General features: G+C 39.8%; 3 protein-coding genes across 4 annotated transcripts in view; 2 read left to right on the top strand and 1 right to left on the bottom strand.

The window, feature by feature from the left end:
* The window catches only part of LOC117996926 (cilia- and flagella-associated protein 43), a 31,186-nt gene extending 24,560 nt beyond the window's left edge, over positions 1 to 6,626 (top strand). Inside the window, exons 25-31 of the mRNA XM_034985105.2 lie at positions 1,049 to 1,154; positions 2,137 to 2,295; positions 3,393 to 3,506; positions 4,331 to 4,474; positions 4,773 to 4,925; positions 5,210 to 5,346; positions 6,061 to 6,626. Of these exons, the coding sequence (XP_034840996.1) occupies positions 1,049 to 1,154; positions 2,137 to 2,295; positions 3,393 to 3,506; positions 4,331 to 4,474; positions 4,773 to 4,925; positions 5,210 to 5,346; positions 6,061 to 6,202 (955 nt within the window). The 3' untranslated portion in view covers positions 6,203 to 6,626. The remainder of the gene's footprint in view (positions 1 to 1,048; positions 1,155 to 2,136; positions 2,296 to 3,392; positions 3,507 to 4,330; positions 4,475 to 4,772; positions 4,926 to 5,209; positions 5,347 to 6,060) is intronic.
* Positions 6,627 to 8,066: 1,440 nt separating this feature from the next.
* LOC117997274 (uncharacterized) lies at positions 8,067 to 16,164 on the bottom strand. Its single transcript, XM_034985561.2, has 5 exons — positions 15,874 to 16,164; positions 15,147 to 15,261; positions 14,774 to 15,013; positions 12,967 to 13,091; positions 8,067 to 12,017 (listed from the first exon to the last, which is right to left on the bottom strand). Exons 1-5 carry the CDS (start codon positions 15,883 to 15,885, stop codon positions 11,886 to 11,888), a joined length of 624 nt encoding a protein of 207 aa, XP_034841452.1. The 5' UTR covers positions 15,886 to 16,164; the 3' UTR covers positions 8,067 to 11,885.
* A 425-nt stretch (positions 16,165 to 16,589) lies between these two features.
* On the top strand, positions 16,590 to 21,957 carry LOC117997117 (lysosomal phospholipase A and acyltransferase-like). 2 transcript variants are annotated; one of them, XM_034985326.2, is made up of 7 exons: positions 16,590 to 16,989; positions 17,870 to 18,244; positions 18,938 to 19,165; positions 20,847 to 21,018; positions 21,224 to 21,346; positions 21,561 to 21,801; positions 21,837 to 21,957. In XM_034985326.2, exons 1-6 carry the CDS (start codon positions 16,902 to 16,904, stop codon positions 21,799 to 21,801), a joined length of 1,227 nt encoding a protein of 408 aa, XP_034841217.1. In that variant the 5' UTR covers positions 16,590 to 16,901; the 3' UTR covers positions 21,837 to 21,957. The 2 variants fall into 2 exon arrangements, with proteins under 2 accessions (XP_034841217.1, XP_069356266.1); XM_069500165.1 differs by having other exon boundaries at positions 21,561 to 21,957.
* Positions 21,958 to 22,766: the final 809 nt, after the last annotated feature.

Raw genomic sequence — 22,766 nt, 5'->3', positions numbered from 1 at the left:
AATATTACTGTCTGTCAACATAATCTATGACAACCTCACAACTAGTACGTAATACTACGATAATTTTAAAATAAATTTGAGTAGTGAGCAGGCTTCATTTTGAGATAAATAAATCCCTATTTTATTATTCAACCATTACCAGTACATATAAACACAACTTTCATTCAAAAATAATAAGTTTATAGCGTAATTTTACGAAGAAATGGATGCGCACAGCTCCGCCCGCCATGAAAGCCAAAAGGCTACTGACAGGATTTAGCGCCTGCAAGAAAATGAATAATTTCCGTTCGTTTTAGATTATTTAAGAAATGAAATACATTTAGTTTAAAACCAATAATTTAAAATGATAAGATAACCTAAACATATTGTTTTGTGATGGTTTGAATTTAACACGTTTAGCCGTTAAAGAAAAAAACAACAAAACAAGTAGATCATAGCAATGTTTTCAACATCAATTCTTCAAAAAACGGGATAATTTGAACAAATGTGATATAGGTCATTATGATCTTCACAAATTGAAGTTTTTTATTACATGTATTTAATAGCTATTAATGCTTTAGGAAAGAAAATCTTTTTCTTCAAATTTACAGCATTTTCGCGATTTGACACTTCCTTTCCCCTTAATCATCTAGTTAGTGTTAGTGGCACTGCCGTTCTAATAAGATATAAAATAAATAAAAATAAATAAATGCATACTGGATAACATACATATATATAGACATATTGGATAATTATTAATTTTACGTGAACACCTTATATGTACCTATACAATGTTTCTTGCAAATAAAATTTCATTTCATTTTAAAAAAGCCGGCCAAGTGCGAGTCAGACTCGCGCGCCGCGTCTCCGAAATCTTTACTAACTCATATATTTCAGCCTTTTTACATGCATTCGGAGACAAGGGGAAGAAATTCTTTAATTTTCAATACTTAACATTTTAAACAAGATAAGATTAAGTAGGTACTTAGTTACTTACTTATAGCAAAATCAGTTTAGGTAGGCCGTAGGTACTCACTAAACTTTTAATTATATTTGGTGGATTTGTCAGTGTCGAGCACCTGGACCAGATCAGCAACATGCCTCCGGTGATGGACGAAGTACTCTGGGCTACTATGTGTAAAATGCGACGCGCTAAAATCGAAAACGAAATACGTGTAAGAACTTTTATTGCAAACTTGTTATAGTGCGTAGTTTTAGACAAAAGACTCGCCCTATTTGCTCTTTGTGTCAACTGTCATGTCAAATTTTTTTAAAAAAATAAGTATTAGGTATATACCAGTGCTTGGCTACAATCAGACCTGGTGGCAAGTGATGATACAGCCTAAGATGGAGCGCGTTTGCCTAGAACATGCCTATTCACTCTTGACTTGAAGGTGCCCATATTATAAAAGGAGGGAAAAACTGATGCTGGAAGGGTGTTCCAAATATTAGCGGTTCGAATTAGTAATGAGAAGGCAAACCGCTTCGTACGTTGCCGTGGAATTTCAACTACGTACGGGTGCACCTTGGCGATGCCTTGCGGTACGATAGTAGAAAGGTGAAGGAGGAACCAGAACGAAAAGTTCTTGGACACTCTCCGAAATATAAGTAGGTACGTCGGGTTGTTATTCTCGCTATACTGTACTAGATTATATAATACTTTTGTACAGCCCTTATCGCTTGACGTTAAGATTTTACACAAGAAAAACAGAGAATCGTGCTATCTCGCTCATAATTCGCGCGTACACAACAACCAATGCATGGCGCATAGACAACAACCAATAGCGGACGGACGACGCTATGATTGGCTGGTATATTTTCGCGCCATTCAAAAATAAGATTTCTGCGCAGATACGTCGGTGTAACTAATAATAGTGATAATACTACACGTGCGCAATAAGATGAGACCTGGGGGCGGTGACGCCACAGTCGCGTGGTTCTACTGTAGACAAAATAAATTGCAACAAGTTTCCACCCGCGACTCTGCAATTTGAGACTAAGATGTTAAAAAAATGGCGTTGTCTACAGTACTACACGGGTGCTTGAGGGGAAGTTACAGGGGAAGCGGGCGGAGGGTTGCATTCCAGGCGGGTCTCAATTTATCGCGCACGGGTAGTACTGATTGTAGTGACTACTGATGATGGTGATTTTGATCAGATGCGCGCAGTGGCTCAGGAGGTGTCGTACGTGGAGGCGGCCGGCGTGGCGTGGCGCGCGGCGGCCGCGGCACGCAGGCATCGTCTGCACGTCACCAACGAACACATCCTCCAGCACCGTGATGCAGTGGAGCTTGCTGCACGGAACAAGACCATACAGGTATAACCAAGCCAGGAAAAACGGCTTAAGCCAAGTAGGGCCCTTAGGCTTACATAATTTGGGGCCTTTGTAAGGCCAAAAACCGTATAGACCGCGTCAGGTTAAGATGGCAATCGGGGTATGAGGTGGAGGAACGCCCTGCACACCCGCGTTCGCCCTCACTGGGCTAGCGTGGGGGCTGTGCGAGTTTGCGAGGCGTTCCCTCCACGATTGCCATTTCAACCTGTCGCGTATACTATACCATTTTACAGTGCCCGTCCGAAAAAATTACACATTGAAATTTAGAAAGAGATTTCTGCTTCGTTGAGCGTCTTCTCTGTCACTCATGCCTATGTGACGTTTCGTCAGTCTCAACGTGAGACAACGCTCTACGAAACCGTTATCTCTTTCTAAAGTTCGATGTGTAATATTTTCTGCCGGTTGCTGTAATAGCATTGTATTGCATGCTGAATTTCGTGTAAAATCCATGCTAAGTAAGTGAATATATTGTTTGTGTTAAATTGTAGCTTAATGCTTCCATCTTCTTCTTGAGATCATTTCCTCACTCTCTAATAAATGATTTAAACTCTTTTGTCGAGCTGCAGACTTTAAATCCTGCAGGCTAACATGTGGATTTACCACGGTTTCCATGGCTCGCCAGTAAAATCTGCTAATGGATTGGATGTACCGTGGTTTTCGTGGCTCGCCGTTAAAACTCGCTGGTGGATCACTGCAATCGTGCCTGAGAAACAGAGCAATGATGAGGTCTAGGTTGGCTTGCCTAGCCACGTGTGAAATCACTCCCCGGTCTACCAAAGAATTTACACAGAAATAATATCATCTACGTAGTCCCATAAGCGACCAAGCTCTTTAAATAAAGATTTAAAATAAAATCATTTCATCATCATCATCATCAGCCTGTGGACGTCCACTGTTGGACATAGGCCTTCCCTAAAGAGCGCCACCACACCCGGTCCTCAGCCTTCCTCATCCAGCCACTTGCCGCCAGCCTCTTTAATTCTCTTTTCTTCTTCTCTTCTTAATCTTCCCGCCAGCCTATTTAATTCTTCTCTAAAATCATTTGCATTTAACAATTTATTTTCAACCTATGCTCACAGCTAGTGCTCCCGGCGGGACAAGTGGAAATAATAACAACAGGCCACATGAATGATTTTGAAGATGCGACTCTCATTCCCCGCGCAGAGATTGAAAAAGTCAACCAAGTTATACTGGTAAGTTGGGAGTGTATTATTTTGACTGTTCATTTTCATTCGACACCATGTCGACTATTTTCACGATGTTTGAATGTGCATTTACATTCCATATACTTATCGAACAATATATGGAATTTTATACAGGTTGTTACCAGAACGCTAGGGTGTAACCAGAACCAGAATATTATACAGGGTGTAACCAGAACGCTAGCAAAAACTTAGTGTTATTGTGGCGGCGTGTGCATCGGGACGCGAATAAGAAGTAGAAGTAAGATTTTACTTCTACTTCTTGAACATCAAACAATATTTTAGTTATTTTAATTTTAATTTTAATTTATATTAATTTCTTTATTTAGTAGGTATTTTATTATAATGTATAATGTATAACTTGCTGGATTTATATCTGAAAATAAAGATTTATTTATTATTATTTATTATTTATTTATTGTTATACTATCTAAACACAATCCAATACTAACCTCCATTTGCCTCCTTATTTTGTAGTTTTAGTGATTTATAGTATTTTTCAAACCCGCAATGTATAGCGAACAAAACTGGGGGCAATGCCCCACCTACAACGCGGCATTGACTCCGAGTGGCCTACTTACGTAACGTTCGTTGACCTCGAGCGTCAGTCAGATGTTTTATTTGCAATATATCGTGAATATTTACAAAATATAGGATATTTTTTTCGCGTTTTTCATATGGTATCATATCAATCATCATCAGTACTATCACCTGTCTTCGTTGTTGCTAGCGTTCTGGTTACAGCCTGTATTATTATTATAGGTTATGTGTGTGACCTTTATTTTCTTTTTACTTCTAATGAGTTCTCTTTATAGCGCGTAGGAGAATGGAAACTCCGTATGATGAAGAAACAGGTAGAGTTCCGTAAAGGAATATTGTCCAAGGAGTGGGAGCATGCGCAGATGAAGATGAAGCTACGGCACATGGAGCAGGAGCTCCACTCCTACCAGAGACTCAAGGTAAACTCAAGAGAAACACAAGAAGAAATATTGTGTAGACCAAAACCAGTCAAAAAAGCAAAGCAGCTCTGGTTGTTGGTCAACTAGGAGTAAAGAGCTTTCAAAATACTGTCATACCTCTTATATTGTTGCCATATTCTAGATTAGCGCGAAGCATGACTGATGAGCAGAAAAAGGGATGCTTAAATATGCAAATCCTGTTATAAAAAGAGTTGATAAACATGTCAATAAAACCGTTCTGCTTTCTTTACAAAGTTACGTTAAGTTACACAGTTACGTATGAAAATTTGTCTCTTAGATCCCTAAAGAACTGCAAAGCTACCTGAAGAATAAAGAGCTGGGTTACACAGATGAACAGGAATACGCGAAAATGGAGAAAGAGATGGAAGCCTCCAAGGTGTCCGTGAATAAGTTACTGAATGACCAAATAAAAAAGGTCGAGGAAGTTGAGGTTAGAATATTATATAGGCAATAATTTTGATATATTTCTATCTTAATTTTGATATATATTTCTTTGATATACCTACTGTATAATGTGTTTTCTACCAACACACTAGTGATAAAGCCATTATGTCTCATTAGAAGAGTTGAATTTTTTAAACTGCCATATGTTTATATTTAGCGAGACTAGATATACCTACCTACCTAATATACCTGAGACTTCATGACATAAGATGAGATCGTTTTTAAAATATGGGAAAAGTAATACTTAAAAGTATCTTTTGAACGTTTCAGTTGAAAATCAATGCGCTTGAAATCCAAGCGCAAGAATTGGAGAAGCTAATTGCGTCCCTCAACGTTAAAGTGTCAGAAAAGAGGCTGAACGAGGATCCTCTGAAGCCCATCCGCATTCGACGTGTGTTCAAAAAGCGGTAAGTTCTAAATATATATTTACAGTAACTACCACTTTTATAGATTACGTCGACGTACATGCGCAGATCTTATTTTTGAATGGCGCGAAAAAAATCTCAGTTTTGTACGCGCGAATTATGAGCGAGATAGCTGTTGAGATTGTCAAACAATAAGGTCTGTATTTCCTTGGTGTATTCGGTTTTAGTTGGTGTAAGGTTGCGCGTTTCTGCGCAAACAAATTTTTCTGATTCGACTTATAAAAGTGGTAGGTTAAGTACTATACCTGCATTGTGCAGGCGCCAAAATGACTTGAGCAAAGTAGGACCACATTCTATCAATATTATTGATGTCTTTCTCAGTTCGAAGTGTTGCTGATCTAGGCACCAAAGATTCAAAAGGTGATTCAGATGCGGTGACCACTAAAATTCGGTAGCATATCTGGACTATATACACTTCCTGTATATTATTAGGTAAATTATTAAGGTGTTAATATGTGCTCTGGGTTGTGTGTGTGATCGATGGACAAATCTAGCGGCTAAACCATTTTAAATCCTACCTAACCCAACTTGCGTTTCCCCTGAGTATCGCGCCCGGAGCACCTTTGACCACTAAATCACGGTTCAATTACCTACTGGAGCAGAATTCAGTATGAAAAATCCGGTGCTCCGAATTTCTGCTAGAATTTTCCTTGCCCAAAGAAACAAATCTTGAATTTTTCTGTTTGAATTTGTCAGTATGGAGACGCTGGTAATGCGCAGCCAGCTGATCCGCCAGGTGCAAGCCAATCACACCAGCATCGTGATGCTGCAGACTGAGCTCGAGCTGTTACGGCTGAAGACTTATCCTACACTCGCCTCCTTCCGCACTATTGTATAAATTACACCATGTAGGTACAGAAGGTGCGAATTCGCCGCGAATCGTTTCGTGCATATACCTACGAGGACACGTGCATCCAGAAGACACAACGCGCGAGCATCGCTCTATTTCCCTTGAGACGTAAATTCACTCTGAAGTTCGCGCGTAAACTAGACGCAATCAAGGACGTTAGAACTACGCTTAGTGTAAGATTTTACTTCTCACCAATTTTGATAGTGTTCGAGAATCGAAACAAAATAACGTCAAAGTAAATATACCTACTTACCTAAAGATTCTTGAAGTTAAAAATTCAGTACTTGCCATTGATTTTAATTTCACGTTACGTTTCGCAACGCGTATTTTAATTTCGCTCGCTGCATATGGACGCGACATATTGACACGTGCCTCGCTTGAAACGATTCGGGCGAATTCGCCCCTTCTGGACAAGGGCAACTTTGCCGAAAGATCGGTTGATCGGCAATGCTTTTAAGTTAAGTAGTTACTGGGTGGCCTACTTAGGTACTGCTCTGGCGCGGCTTATTCAATTTTAAGGAGAAATAAAAAACCAATAATGCCTTTTATGTGTTTTATTTTATAGAAACATATTACAGATAAAATACACCCAAATGCTGACCGGGTAGGTAGAACCAGCTAATATAAAATTATTCAGATCCTTGAGCTTTTAAATATCAGATGTTATCTCATAAAGTACAGGACTAACTTACTTCGTACTGAGCGTTTTAATTTTTGGAGTCACTTCATACGAAGCGTTACAAATTTTTTTAAGGTGTCGTGCTGAAAAATGTCTAACCCATCATAATATTCTACCTATTGGTTTACATTATATTAATAATAATTGTTCTGAGTAAATTCTGTTCTGAAAACAGCAACCTAATATTTTGACTACCTAAAACTATTACCAGGTTGATAATTTAAAAAATGGTAGGTAAAGCTTTCGGTCAAAAAGGCTTTTTTACTAAAGCACTCTACACACCGAAGTCGTCGGCTCTGCGCGGTGGCGTATGCGGGTAGTCTTACGTCTTCACAGTTCACACTGTCACAAACCCAGATAGCTTTATCAGCATAACTGGGTTGACAATTTAACAAAATATATACGACAGAAAACTTTAGCTCTTGACTGCGATCTTACCTGCTGGTAAGTGATGATGCAGTCTAAGATGGAAGCAGGCTAACTTGGAATGGGTATAGCAGTTTATTTAAACCAACCACCGGTTTCTACACGGTATCGTACCGGGACGATAAATCGCTTGGCAGCACGATTGTGCCGGTAGGGTGGTAACTAGATATAGGTACCCTCCCTACGAGACCAGTGAAAATTTAGTAATTTTTTTTTTAAATTGCTCCTGCCGGGAATCGAGCCTGGGAATTCTCACTTAGATATTTATAAGACCACAGTGTTCACCACTGCACCAAGGAGATCGTCCATCGAGCTTTGAGGAGCTTCGGGAAACTTCGCATTCCTAAGTCGCGTAATTTAGCAATAGCCATAACTTTTCAGCATAAAATAAAAATCTTTTTTATTCGAATAAACTTTTACAAGTACTTACGAATAGTCTGATGCATCAACCACTGGTTCGGAATGCCTTTCCTACCGAGAAGAACCAGCAAGAAACTCGGCGGTTGCTCTTTTCAAATATTTGATATAGGTACATGATTATGCCATGTATAAAATAGTATTTGCAGTCTTGTGCGTTGCCGGAACGAGCTGCAGGTCAAATCCACGCTCTTTTATCATTTAGATAATCTTCAATTGTGTAATATGCTTTTTTCAGGAGCATATTTTTAATAGATTTTTTTTTGGCATAAGCCGCCAGGCCACAGCCGCCGGCGGCTTCGATGTGCAGTTCGTATTATAGTTAGGTACATAGAAAGACATTAACGATTATAAACTATGTTATAAAAATCTATACAAGAATGTATATTTTAAATGGCTGCGTATCTACGAGCCGAGTTCCTTAATAATTATTATACTATGTCGTAGGGACGTACAAGTACGTAGGTACTTACATAGAATCGCGTACATATTTTACTATTTTAAATAGACAATAAGCAACATTTAATATTTAACTAAGCGCTTAAAATATCAATTAAATAGTATGCTATGTACGAGGCATGCCTTTTAAGTTTTGTCGTTTGAAGAAAAAAACAACTAGAACTACTAAGTATAAGACTTAGTACTTTTTATTGTTTTTCAAGTATTCACTACGTAGCTTAATAGGTACACTTTTCGGCGTCCTTTTTGAGATTTGTCACTAACACTAGTATATCCACGCTGGAATTCTAAATACCAGCGTTCGACAATCCGCAGACACGGGGCTTCATCACTGAACACAGATGTTAGCTCTTCCAAACACTGAAGCCATGTCAGGCCTCTTCCTATCCTTCCTATTTTCCTTAGAAAGGTTCATTTTCGTACGTAACCTGACAGATTCCAATCGACGCTGTGACTAAGCAATAGCATTAATCCTAATTCTTTCAACTGTTTTGAGATTCAAAATTTAAACACATTCGAATATAGAACAGTTCCAAATTCCAAATTGCCGGGAAATATGGAAACGACAGAACTTAAAAGGCATGCCTAGTATGAGTTGTCACTTATAATACCACAAGAGCAAGATGCCAGATAATTTTGAAGCTCGTGTGGTATTCGGGGGATTATTTTTCCGTCCCAAATGTCGGCCAAAATCTCCAATTTTCACAATTGAATTCAACCTGTCAGTTTGACGTGTGGTTAATTTGACTGGATCATGTTTGTTTTTTATATATAGCAACTACCAGAGAAAATTTTCAAAAAATTATCAGTATAATACCATGTAGGTTGTACCACGTGACGTCGAATGGTGCAATTCTATTGGTCGACATTTGGGTCGGAAAAATAATCCATTTTATTGAAGCGTTTTGTATAACAGTCCTCCGTCCAGTGGCGGATTCACAGCCTTAGTCGCCCAAGTCCCCATGCCATGTACCTAGTAAGTAGGTAACGGCCGCCCCTTTCTCAGCATTCATCATAATTATATAGACTACATAATGAATTTACTATATTGCCACCTTTTATCATAACTTCATAAGCACTTTTAAAAAAGTTTACATGAATAAAAAAGCATTCTATTCTAACATCAGTGAATTTTTTTGTCACGATTGGTCGCCCCCAAATATCTAGCCGCCCTAGGCCTGGACCTACTAGGCCTTAGGGCAAATCCGCCACTGCCTCCGTCACAACTAAGTAGGTACTAGGTAATATAAAATCTAAACAATTAAGTAGATAGGTAGTCAAATTGTTTACCACCTCCATCTCTACGTGAATAAGTAAATAAGTAATTATATATATGCAGTATGCATGCATATAAGTATGTACTTACCTACTTATTAAATATTTAAATCTATCAAAATTCGTCAATTACTTAGATAGTTTTTGATAACATTTTGTTTATTTTTCAGTATAATATAATCTTAAAAAACAACAGCTTTCAAGTTTATAATTTCTAATTAATTCCTGTTATAATTTCAATAAAATTTTAAACATTCTATACTTAGGAAGGTAGGTATCTACTTAAAACGTAAAATACATTCATTTAAAATTATTATTTGAATTTTTCAAACAGTAAATAGACAGGTATTACGACTCAATATGAAAAAGTAATATATATTGAAAAAGATATGCCTACTTATATCTATTAAAATATCACTGACTCAAGGAAAAGATAGACAGAGTTTTCGCTAACTAAGAACTGTTGGCAAAAGTGAAGTGTGTGCTCATACAAATAGCGTAACATCGCAAAAACGTTCACACAATCTTTTTATATTTCTTAAAAAAAAAAAAGATTCCGACGAATTGAGAACCTCCTCCTTTTTTTGAAGTCGGTTAAAAAATGAGCTTTTCCGGGGTTGTTTCATTTATTGGCAACCGTTTATTCTCTATCTTTCCCCTTTATAATTTAAAGCAAATGCATATTTTTATCGGATACCTACCTACATAAAATTTAGTTAATTTAACAGAGAATGACAATCCAAATTCAGAACAACTGAATCTAGCGAAACTTTTCAAGTTAACGTTAACTCTGCGTCTTAGAATAACTGCGTTAGTACATTTGTCATTAATTAGCATGCCAACTTTCGGAAAAACTTGTTGATTTGATGCAATTTTAGTAGATTTACATGGGATTAACGTTAACTTCAAGCCTTATGACTAGAGCTCCTGAACTCAGCCCATTTATTTACATATGTTAATAACTATACTTCCTAATTGTACAGTGTTGTACGCGATTATACGTAAAAATGTTATAAAACATTCGAGTTAGGCCACAATTTCGTTATTTATAAGTATAAATAATAAATTATATCACATGGCTGACAACCACTTTGCCAATTTTTTTCAAATAGTTGCTTACTTGCATTATAACTAGGTTACAAAAATGCATCTAGACACTGTTAGAGAAAGATTTTATTCTTCACGAGTGCCTACCTAGGGTAGAGAAACTATCATCATCCATCATCTGCATGGTGCAAAAAATGTCTGACCAAGTGACCGCAATTTTTCTTATGCTTCTTCTCCGTGTGTATGGACTCTTTATTTTTAAATTAGAAGAATATTGAAACTCTTTGATTAAGACTGGAAAATTATTTATTGGTCAGACATTTATGGGACCGTGCGGCAAGTTGCAACATATGGCGTAATTCTTTAACCTTAACTGATATGTTAGGGAAAACTAGTACCTATATTAACTTGATGGAATAGTAGGGGAGTACTAAATGTCTTTATTGTAGCTAAATTTCCTTAAATGATTTATAATTATGTTTAAACTTAAAATAACTTTATTTATTTAACGATTCAATTCAATTTCCTGCTTTTTCAGAAATCTTAAATTAATGAAAAATATTTAGTTCAAAACTTCTACAACTATATTTTATCATTAGCATAATAAAGCTTCTTTAAAAATTTTGGAACACATTTTCGCATAATTCGATGTTAGAGCTACCAAATCTTTCAAAAATTTCAATACTTGGTCCGTTACCATTCCTAAGTCTTTCAGCCTATACCTACCGTTAACTTTGGTCTTTGTATGAATTAGCCAAGAAGATAATATAAATTCGGACAACAGCTATACCTTGACCTAGCAGAAAGTGAATCCACTCTCCTTGAAAATGTATCCCGTTTCAACAATTTTGAACCATTATAATATGTAGTTGGAAGTTTAATAAGAGATATCAGAAGATTAGACATAAAGGAAAAAGACGGTAAATAAGATGTGAAGCCAACTCGTAGAAACCGATTTCCCCCAACATCATCACCCAAAAAGTCTCACAATGTGACTTGTTGTGAAGAGAGAACTAATCGATTTGTTTTCCCATCAAGTCACACTGTTACTAGTTGCAACCTTTTTATCCATTAGAATTCCCAACGAGTTAACACTTCACTGTGGGTGTGACTGGTGGGAAGAAAATTTCTATAGATTCCCAATGAGTCACACTGTTACACGATTGGGTGTGACTCGTTGGGCACCCCTCCTTTTAAAAAAAATTTCCAACTATTTAATCGAAGAATCGAAATCGGAGACGTTTTGATAATGGCTTCATTCTATTAAATACATTTTTTCGAGATGGCTCCATCTCTCTTTCCTTTAGTCCGTGGGCAGTCAGGCTATAGTAGTACGTACGTACTATACGTACTCGTACGTGTATAGTTCTACAGAGCGGTACGTTGATCGTACACGATGACGGCGTCCGCGTCGAAGAACTGGCTGTGCGACTTGCTGAGGGCGATGATGGCCGCGTGCTCACTGCGCATGCGGTTCTTGTACTTTTTGCTGAGGTTCACCTAGTTACAAGATTACAGACTCCAATTTTTTACTTCATTAACATAGTAATGAGACTAAGTATAATTGTTATAATAATATACTTGTACTTATAATACGCGACAGGTGGCAATCGGGATATGAGGCGTGGTGACGCCCCACACACCCGCACAGCGCCCGCGCGCGCCTTCCCCGATTGCCATCTCAACGCGTGCTCCAACTTGTCTTAAAATCCATACACTGACCCTAACTTTGAAGGCGTCAGTCAATATACAACGTTAGTTTTAGTTTAAGCAAAAACTGAAACACGTGTGGAATATTATAACATACATAATCAAATTTTGTATAGGGACCTACCCTATACAAGATTTTAAAAATATTTAATGAACGAAGTTCAAAGCTTGTTGTGTTGAGTCGTTGTCCTCGCAAAAACATGGTCACCCCAAGCAAGCGGCTGGCGTCGACATGATCGCGCGGCTCGAATCAGCTGGCGCATGCGCAGTGGCGTGCAGGTCATAGAGCCATTAATGCACTGCTTACCCCAGTTGTAATAGCTCAACGCATATTTTTCATTATGACCTGCCAGTAAACAGGTTCCTACCAAACTAATGCCTACCCTGGCTTCAAACCCTATGCACGCCACTGCGCATGCGGTCATTCAACTATAATACCTACACGACAGGTTGAAATGGCAAGCGGTGAAGGAACGCACCATAGCCCCCGCGCTAACCCGGTGCGGGCGAGCGCGGGTGACGTGCGAGTGTGCGGGGCGTCCCCCCGCCTCATACCCCGATTGCCATCTCAATCGCGGACTATAGGTATCCAAACTTGCAGGATTTTAAAGTATGTTTTGGTCAAAATATATAACACGGTGTAAAAATGATTGCAATCGATTATGTTACTGATTCTGAACAAACTACTTTCAGTTTTTGCTTATACTCAAACTTATGTTGTATAAGAAAGCCTAAGTACCTTCGCATAGAGTTGATGAAGATCGTCTTCGGTGGAGAGCGGACGCGGCTTGGGGCGCAGGAAGGCGGGCAGCGAGCGCGTCTTCAGCGCGTCGATGCTGGCCGCTCCCTCCATCTCGTCAAGCACTGCAGGACAGCAAAGAATTTGCTTTCAAATCCGCCAATCCATGGTTCTATACTCTTAGGACTCTCCGAGACCTAAGAATGGGCTCCCTCTGTCGCCGACACTCCGCGTCGCCTGTAGTATCATTATATTCTCTTTGTGTAGTAGGTGTAACTAAACAACTCACTGCCACTGGACGCGTACTGCACTGCGTGTTCTCTGGCCGCGTCGGGTACTCTGTTGACGTAGCAGTGAGTCTGTGCGCGGGCCGGCTCCCTCTGTCGCCGACACTCCGCGTCGCCTGTAGTATAACTAAACAACTCACTGCCACTGGACGCGTACTGCACTGCGTGTTCTCTGGCCGCGTCGGGTACTCTGTTGACGTAGCAGTGAGTCTGTGCGCGGGCCGGCTCCCTCTGTCGCCGACACTCTGCGTCGCCTGTAGTATAACTAAACAACTCACTGCCACTGGACGCGTACTGCACTGCGTGTTCTCTGGCCGCGTCGGGTACTCTGTTGACGTAGCAGTGAGTCTGTGCGCGGGCCGGCTCCCTCTGTCGCCGACACTCTGCGTCGCCTGTAGTATAACTAAACAACTCACTGCCACTGGACGCGTACTGCACTGCGTGTTCTCTGGCCGCGTCGGGTACTCTGTTGACGTAGCAGTGAGTCTGTGCGCGGGCCGGCTCCCTCTGTCGCCGACACTCTGCGTCGCCTGTAGTATAACTAAACAACTCACTGCCACTGGACGCGTACTGCACTGCGTGTTCTCTGGCCGCGTCGGGTACTCTGTTGACGTAGCAGTGAGTCTGTGCGCGGGCCGGCTCCCTCTGTCGCCGACACTCTGCGTCCCCTGTAGTATAACTAAACAACTCACTGCCACTGGACGCGTACTGCACTGCGTGTTCTCTGGCCGCGTCGGGTACTCTGTTGACGTAGCAGTGAGTCTGTGCGCGGGCCGGCTCCCTCTGTCGCCGACACTCTGCGTCGCCTGTAGTATAACTAAACAACTCACTGCCACTGGACGCGTACTGCACTGCGTGTTCTCTGGCCGCGTCGGGTACTCTGTTGACGTAGCAGTGAGTCTGTGCGCGGGCCGGCTCCCTCTGTCGCCGACACTCTGCGTCGCCTGTAGTATAACTAAACAACTCACTGCCACTGGACGCGTACTGCACTGCGTGTTCTCTGGCCGCGTCGGGTACTCTGTTGACGTAGCAGTGAGTCTGTGCGCGGGCCGGCTCCCTCTGTCGCCGACACTCTGCGTCGCCTGTAGTATAACTAAACAACTCACTGCCACTGGACGCGTACTGCACTGCGTGTTCTCTGGCCGCGTCGGGTACTCTGTTGACGTAGCAGTGAGTCTGTGCGCGGGCCGGCTCCCTCTGTCGCCGACACTCTGCGTCCCCTGTAGTATAACTAAACAACTCACTGCCACTGGACGCGTACTGCACTGCGTGTTCTCTGGCCGCGTCGGGTACTCTGTTGACGTAGCAGTGAGTCTGTGCGCGGGCCGGCTCCCTCTGTCGCCGACACTCTGCGTCGCCTGTAGTATAACTAAACAACTCACTGCCACTGGACGCGTACTGCACTGCGTGTTCTCTGGCCGCGTCGGGTACTCTGTTGACGTAGCAGTGAGTCTGTGCGCGGGCCGGCTCCCTCTGTCGCCGACACTCTGCGTCGCCTGTAGTATAACTAAACAACTCACTGCCACTGGACGCGTACTGCACTGCGTGTTCTCTGGCCGCGTCGGGTACTCTGTTGACGTAGCAGTGAGTCTGTGCGCGGGCCGGCTCCCTCTGTCGCCGACACTCCGCATCACCGGCGTAGCTGGCCGGCCGCGTGTGGCGCTGCACTTGAACCTCCGTGTGTTTGAGCCTATAGTTCTCCTGGCTCGTGTACCCCTGCCCTTCCTTTATTGTGTAATGGTCTTTGAGATATTGCTCGTCTAAAAATATTTTTTGAAACATGATTTCTTACTTGCACTTTTCAGATTGATATGAATTTCCTGTACATTTCTGTTAGTTAAGCATGCAACACAGTAGGTACATACATTAACGAAATATGATAGAAAAGCTTACCGAAAGATTTCTGGTGACGCGGCATTAGGCGGCAGTAACATATAATAATCAACAGAATAACAACACCACAAACGCCACCAATAAGCCAAGATAACCAAACAATTATAACGCGACCCTGGAAAACCAAATAAAAATTGAGGTGTTTTGGGACACCCGTGAGAAGCGAAGCATAAAATTTTAAACTGTAGTTTTGACTGGCTGGACTTGATTAGACTGTTCAGTCTAGTCTGATCCGGTCTAGTCTATTCAGTTAGCTAGTAAATAGGTACCTTCGAAGAATAAGTTGATAGATAACCTGCGTGTTTTTGGAGAAGTGAACCTGGCAAGGTGATGTTTTTGCGTCAAAAATTCATTTTTCAGAAATTCGAGTATGATTTGTTCTATTTAAAGACGTCAACTTTGATCGCCTACGTTTTGTGCTAGCCTGGTACTTTTATGTTTATATGTATGCCCTGTAAGATACCTTATATAAAACTATGAGAGTGAGAGAATAGATAGTGCTTGTCCAGTCGTCTTAAAATCTGGTGCTGACTACAGCATATGCAATGCCCAGCAGAGGCGAAGGAAACTATGAGTGAGAGAATATGGGTAGTTCCTTCCCCGGCTGTGGTGCCGGTGACTTACTCTTACAATTTCGAACGCATGACGTCCGATAAGAAGATTTGCTTCAAAAATAGTTCATTTTATTCATCAATTCTGTGAAAAATATTGATTAAACAAAACATACCTGCAGAAACATTTCAATTTTTAACAACAAAGCGAAAACCGCTTCTTATTGATCCCCTAGTATTTCCTAACATTTTAACCTTTTTACCTTATCAATGAACTACTTAAATCTATAAAACTATGGTAAAATTATATAATTTTGTAAAATTCTAGCCTCTCATATTGTATTGCCTTTTCTAGCCTTTTCTTTTTAATTTTCGCGCGTGCGCGTTTTTCTTACATCAATTTTCGTTCTGAAACTATTTCTAAAACTACATTTATCAACTGGTTGAAAAACTTTTCTTTTTGTTTATTTTTTACATAATTTGAACAGCCCGATTCATCAAAAATTCACGTACAGTTATGTGAAATTATTGTCCTTATGCCATAATTGAATATCTTATCCTAGTATATAGTAGATAATCTATGATCTTATCCATTTGGACAGTTTGAATGGTTTTGCAAATCCTGAACTAAAATGTCAGTGATCGAAAAATGTGTTTCTTTACACGGCTATCCTTTTATCTTGCTTTTATCAATTAATCACCTAAAAAGGCGCCTGCAGATCCAATTTTTCTTTAGCAAATCTTTACATAATCTTGTTACACCTATTGTAATAATATATTTCATCTAGAAAATGCCCTTAGTTTAATAATGTAATAAAAATTCTGACACATTATTTAATTTTTAATAATAAGAATACAAAACGGAACGTTAATGCAGTACTTTGCGTGTTGCGTGTGCCTGTTTGCGATTGTTTATACTATATTACGCCTCGATTAAAAATAAAATCAATTAAAAACACAACAACCTCTAGTTGTTTCTCCCAGCTGATTCTCTCGTAGTTCTTATCTCTATAATTCTCGTTTGCTAAGCTTACATCGTACGATATACGTCATAACATAACGCATACAAATAAACATTCATCGTCAGCTGAGGTTATATTAGATTGCGTAAAAAATAGGAACTCATAATTCGTATACAATTTATTTAATATCGTCAGTCGTTTAGAGCGTGCTTCGCGTGTGTTCTGTTTTATATAATTTTAACATGTCCGATATAAAATGGTATTTTTTCTTAGTGCTAATATTTTGCTTATTGGCTCGTAACTCGTTGGGTTTATCGCCGGTTATTATGAGTGAGTACTAACTAACTGCATTATAGTTGCAGCCTTTCCAGAATCAACTAATGGTTCTAGTTCATTATTTTATTCAATGTGAATCAATATTGAATAATGTAACCAATAATTATTTTAACATATCATTTCAGATTTTTATTCAGTACCTAGGTACCGATTTTATTAAAATAATATTAATATTACTTTATTCAATTGCTTGCAAGTGACCTATAATGGACTCACATTCCAAACATACTTAGAATGTGAGTTGATTAGGTACTTACATTGCTTCCAAGTGTTGGTATGTATTATTTATGTGTTTAAAAAATATTTGAGTTGAGAAAAACTATTTGAATTTGTTACAAGTTCTTTGTTCTTAATTTATTTTATTAAGTACAAATTATTGTCTCATAATGTGCACAAAGGTTTTTGTGGGCATACTTACTTAAATTGTTATTATAAGTAAAAAGTAAAAATCATCATCATCATGATCAACCCATCATCGGCTTAAAACACACATAACTCTGAAAAGTAAGAGGTGCATGCCCGGAATCGAACCTGCAACCTCCGATTAGGGGGTGGATGTCCCAACCACTAGGATATCACAGCTTCCACCAACACCATAGAGTAAAAATAATCCTAATCATAGGATTATTAGAATCCTAATCCTAATAATATTATAAATGTGAAAGTGTGGATGTTTGGATGTTTGTTACTCAATCACGCAAAAACTACAGGACGGATTTGCCTGAAATTTAGAATGGAGATAGACTATACCCTGAATTACTTTTTATCTCTGAAAATCAAAGAGTTCCTGCGGGATTTTGATAAACGAAAATCCACGTTGACGTAGTCGCGGGCATCAGCTAGTAAACTAACAAAAACAAAAAAATTCTTACAGTACCAGGTGATGGTGGCAGCCAGTTAGAAGCTAAGCTGAACAAGACTAATGTGGTCCATTACATATGCGCGAAGACCTCCACAGACTACTACAACATATGGCTCAACCTCGAGCTCCTAGTACCCTTCGTCATAGATTGCTGGGTGGACAACCTGAAGCTACAATATGACAACGTCACTAGAACAACCAGTGATCCTCCTGGAGTGGATATCCGGGTTCCGGGATGGGGTAACCCTGAACCAGTCGAGTGGTTGGATCCGTCCCATGATTCTGCTGGGGCGTACTTTAATGCTATCGGAGATGCTCTAGTCAAGATTGGTCATGTGAGGAATGTGTCATTGAGAGGTGCTCCGTATGATTTCAGGAGAGCTCCAAGTGAGTCCTTATGTTTGTACCTAAATTTTATATTATACTAGCTTATGCTCGCGACTTCGTCCGCGTGGACTACACAAATATCAAACCCCTATTTCACTCCCTTAGGGGTTGAATTTTGAAAAACCCTTTCTTAGCGGATGCCTATGTCATAATAGCATGCCAAATTTCAGCTCGATCCGTCCAGTAGTTAAAGCCGTGCATTGATAGATCAGTCAGTCAGTCAGTCACCTTTTCCTTTTATTTATTTAGGTATCATAAAGGGGGCTTTACCTATTCTTACCACTTACATTAGACATGTAAGTGGTATATATGTCAATCTTCCTAGGTGGTTACTCTAATGTCTAAATGATGGTGAGACTATGACCTAAATTGGTCAATTCGGAAGTTGGACAATAACTAACAAAAAATTATGTACATAAAGATAGTTTCTTTTAACTACAGAATAAAAGGAAATTCTATCATGTCATACATATTTTATCAGTTTATTTTATTAGTCTGAGGCAAAATTGGAGTAATCTACATGGATGGATGGATTTTGGAGTTCAATGCATTTATTACGTAGATTAAATAGAATTAAGCCATAAACAAAGTTCCAAATATATTATCTTATCTCTTTATTACTGTTTTTGATAATAAATACTAACTTACTTAAAAGGTGGTAAAAACATACATTAAATTAGGCCTTCTTTTCAGATGAAAATGGAGAGTTCTTTGTCAAGTTAAAAACTCTGGTAGAAGAAACATATACAATGAATAACAAGTCAGCTGTCACCCTTCTGGTGCACAGTATGGGAGGTTCCATGGGCCTACACTTCCTGAGGCTGCAGACACAGTCATGGAAGGATCAGTACATCCGGCGGATGATCTCTCTGTCCACCCCCTGGGGGGGAGCTGTGAAGGCGCTCAAGGTATTTGCTATAGGTAAGTGACAATCTATGGTGCCTCTTTTCGTAAGGGTGCAGACACAGTGGTGGAAGGATCAGAACACCTTTATCCATCCCTAGGGGGCAAGCTATGAAGGTGTACAAAGTGTTTGCTATAATATAGTGCTCCAATTACTTAAGTTACTATAGATTATATTATTATTTTTCTATGAAAATGACTGATGAACATAATATAATATGATAGCTCAAACTGTGGATCTAAAATTTTGAGAAAAAATATGTAGAACCCTCAATGCCAAGCTGGTAGATCAATTAGTGCATAATATTATTATTATAGGGAAAGATGCTAGACAAAATTATAAAATCTATATATATATATAAAAGGAAAAGGTGACTGACTGACTGACTGACTGACTGATCTATCAACGCACAGCTCAAACTACTGGACGGATCGGGCTGAAATTTGGCATGCAGATAGCTATTATGACGTAGGCATCCGCTAAGAAAGGATTTTTGAAAATTCAACTCCTAAGGGGGTGAAATAGGGGTTTGAAATTTAGTAGTCCACGCGGACGAAGTCGCGAGCATAAGCTAGTTGTTTTATAAACTGGTTACAATTATTATAAAGCTGTAAGAATATTATGTTTATGGTTGTAATATAAAATATTTACATAGTTATTACAGGCTTACTGTTACATATAAAGAATGCATCATCATATTATTGTCATGATGACAATGCACAATTACAATATCCTTACAAGGAAAACCGCAACCACATTATTGTTTTAATCTGAAGCCTACTTAGGTGAAAACCGGACCCATAAGGCCGGATTTATCGAAATTCACACGGAATAGGGAATAAAAAGAATTCGCGTTTTCACGTTCGGACGTCTATCCGAAAAAAGATATCAGTTACTTTCAAGTCTCACCTAAAGATTTGAATCGGTCATTTCAAAAACCACATAAGTAACACAATTAGATTTTTTCAGAAATGAATAAAAACTGTCATTCACAAGTAAACGAATTTTGGAGGACTTTTTTGGGCTGTATATAGAGTTGAACTTTATCTAAGTAATATACATAATATTTAATGTGCGAAAACTTGAGGGTGACTAAAAATACTGAAATTACTTGAAAATACAAAGAACAACGACACGGCAATACCTGAATGTTTTGAGAGTAATGTGACCTATGCAAAACTTAGTAATTTAATTAGTTTTTTTATTCAAAGTTAGTTTTACAAGACTCCATTTTAGATAAAAACCGGCCAAGTGCGAGTCGGGCTCGCGCAAAGAGGGTTCCGTATCGTAGTTTTTGACATTTCACAAGATAATTCAAAAACTATGACGCATAAAAATAAATAAAAATCTGTTTTAGAATGCACAGATAAAGCCCTTTCATATGATACCCCACTTGATATAGTTATATTACTTCGAAAATTGAAAACACTAATTTTTAGTTCATGACCACAATTTAATTTTTTTTGTGTGATGTAACCACAAATTCACGGTTTTCAGATTTTTTCCTAATGTCTGCTATAAGACCTACCTACCTGCCAAATTTCATGATTCTAGGTCAACGGGAAGCACCCTGTAGGTTTCTTGACAGACCGACAGGCAGACAGACAGACAGACAACAAAGTGATCCTATAAGGGTTCCGTTTTTTCTTTTGAGGTACGGAACCCTAATTATTAAATTATTATACCTGGTTGTTCCAGGCGACGACCTCGGCTCCCTGATGCTGAGTCAGAGCACGATGCGTGCAGAGCAGATCACGTGTCCCTCTCTGGCGTGGTTGCTGCCCTCGCCCAACTTCTGGAAGCCGTCCGAGGTGCTCGTCCAGACAGACAAGTTCAACTACACCCTCAATGACCTCGAGAAACTGTTCAAGTAAGTATGAGTAAATGAGCATCCGGCTCGAAGGACCAAATTTTTACCCGATCCTACTTTAAAGTTTTAGCGCGCGTAGGCAACGTATTGCCAGGCGCCGATTTAAAACGCCGAAAATAGGTTGAACGGATGGGCCGTGAAAAGCTAGCAGACAGACAGAGAGACACACTTTTGGATTTATAATATGGGTGTATTGTTTGTGCAGTGATTTGGACGTGCCAAACGCTTGGGAGATGCGCAAAGACACGGAGAAGTACTCGCGCGACTTCACAGCGCCCGGCGTCGAGCTGCACTGTGTGTATGGCTACAACATCTCCACGGTTGAGAGGTATGTATATCAATGGTAGCGCCACTAGCGAGTGATCCCGGCCGCCGCCAACAAATTGGTTGCGCAACCAAGGAACACCAGATGAAGTACTCTCCATAGAGCTGTATACATTTTGTTGGTAGCGCGGCTGGTTACGCCGCCACTAGTGTCCTAGTAAGATATCTCCCTTATTTCAGGGTGTACCTCTAGTGATAGTTGAATGTTCCACTTGCAGGCTAGTGTACAAGCCGGGCACGTGGCTGGACGGCTCGCCGACGCTGCAGTCGGGCGACGGCGACGGCACCGTCAACCTACGCTCGCTCAGCGCTTGCGAGCGCTGGGGCAAGCGACGCCGCGGCGTCTCGCTCAACAAGCGCCCGATCAAAAGCGTACCACTCGCGGGCGCCGAGCACATCAAGATCCTCCACGACCCGCGCGTCACAGACTATATCACCACCGTCATGAAGAACGATTAGGTCAATATAACGCGACGCTCGTCGCTCAACAAGAGGTCAGTATAACACGGTGCTCGTCGCTTAACAAGCGCCCGCTCAAAAGCGTGCTACGCTTACGGGCGTCGAATACATCAAAACTACATGAAATCTCAGTAATATAAATTATTACATAGTCAAATATTGGGGCCGATTCTCTAGTACACAATCTCTAAACTAAACTAACTTAACAGGTCTTAATCTAGTGCTTTCCTTTTCCGCAAGCAATATTATGAAAGGGATAGCAATAGATTTAGACGTGATATTTTAGTTTAGTTTAGAGATTGTGTACAAAGGAATTAGCCACATTGATTCATACTCAGTGTTATGGAGGTTGTTTTACTGTTATAATATATTATAGAGTAGTAATACTGGTAGTAATAGAGCATATTAAGCTTGTAGAATCTATATTATAGTCCGTACAAAATGAGAACTCGTTCGCCATTTTAACTCTATGTGTCAACTGTCATGTCAAAAGCACAATTTTGGTCCTTATTTTAAAGACGAACCGGACCTTGAACCGGACTTTTGACATGACAGTTGACATAAAGAGTTATAATGACGAGTGAGATCTCTAAATGTACGGATATAGTTTACAAAAATGACGTAACTACATGAAATATCATTCGCCAAAACGGCGATTAAAATAATTAGAAACCCTGTGACTGTCAAGTTCTATCATTGTATCTCTAGTATTGTAACTTTAGTTACCATTGAAACTAAGAAAAAAATCGTGTAAATGCAAGCGCAGACGGACAGAAAAGGACGGACCATGAATTTCGCATTTAAAGACTATAAATTTTAGTGCACACTACAAATTTAAACAAGAGACTCGCGATTGACAGCTAAAGTCACGAGGCTTGACAACTCTAACTTAATTTAAAAATGTCAAACTGTGTCCGTCCCTTTCATATTCATTGGTGGGAAGAGGATGTTAATACTCTAAAATT

This window comes from Maniola hyperantus, chromosome 1 (genome assembly GCF_902806685.2).
Source record: "Maniola hyperantus chromosome 1, iAphHyp1.2, whole genome shotgun sequence".
NCBI classification, from domain to species: Eukaryota; Metazoa; Arthropoda; class Insecta; order Lepidoptera; family Nymphalidae; genus Maniola; species Maniola hyperantus.
Note: the sequence above shows the minus strand (reverse complement) of the source record. Positions and strands in the feature narration are given on the sequence as shown.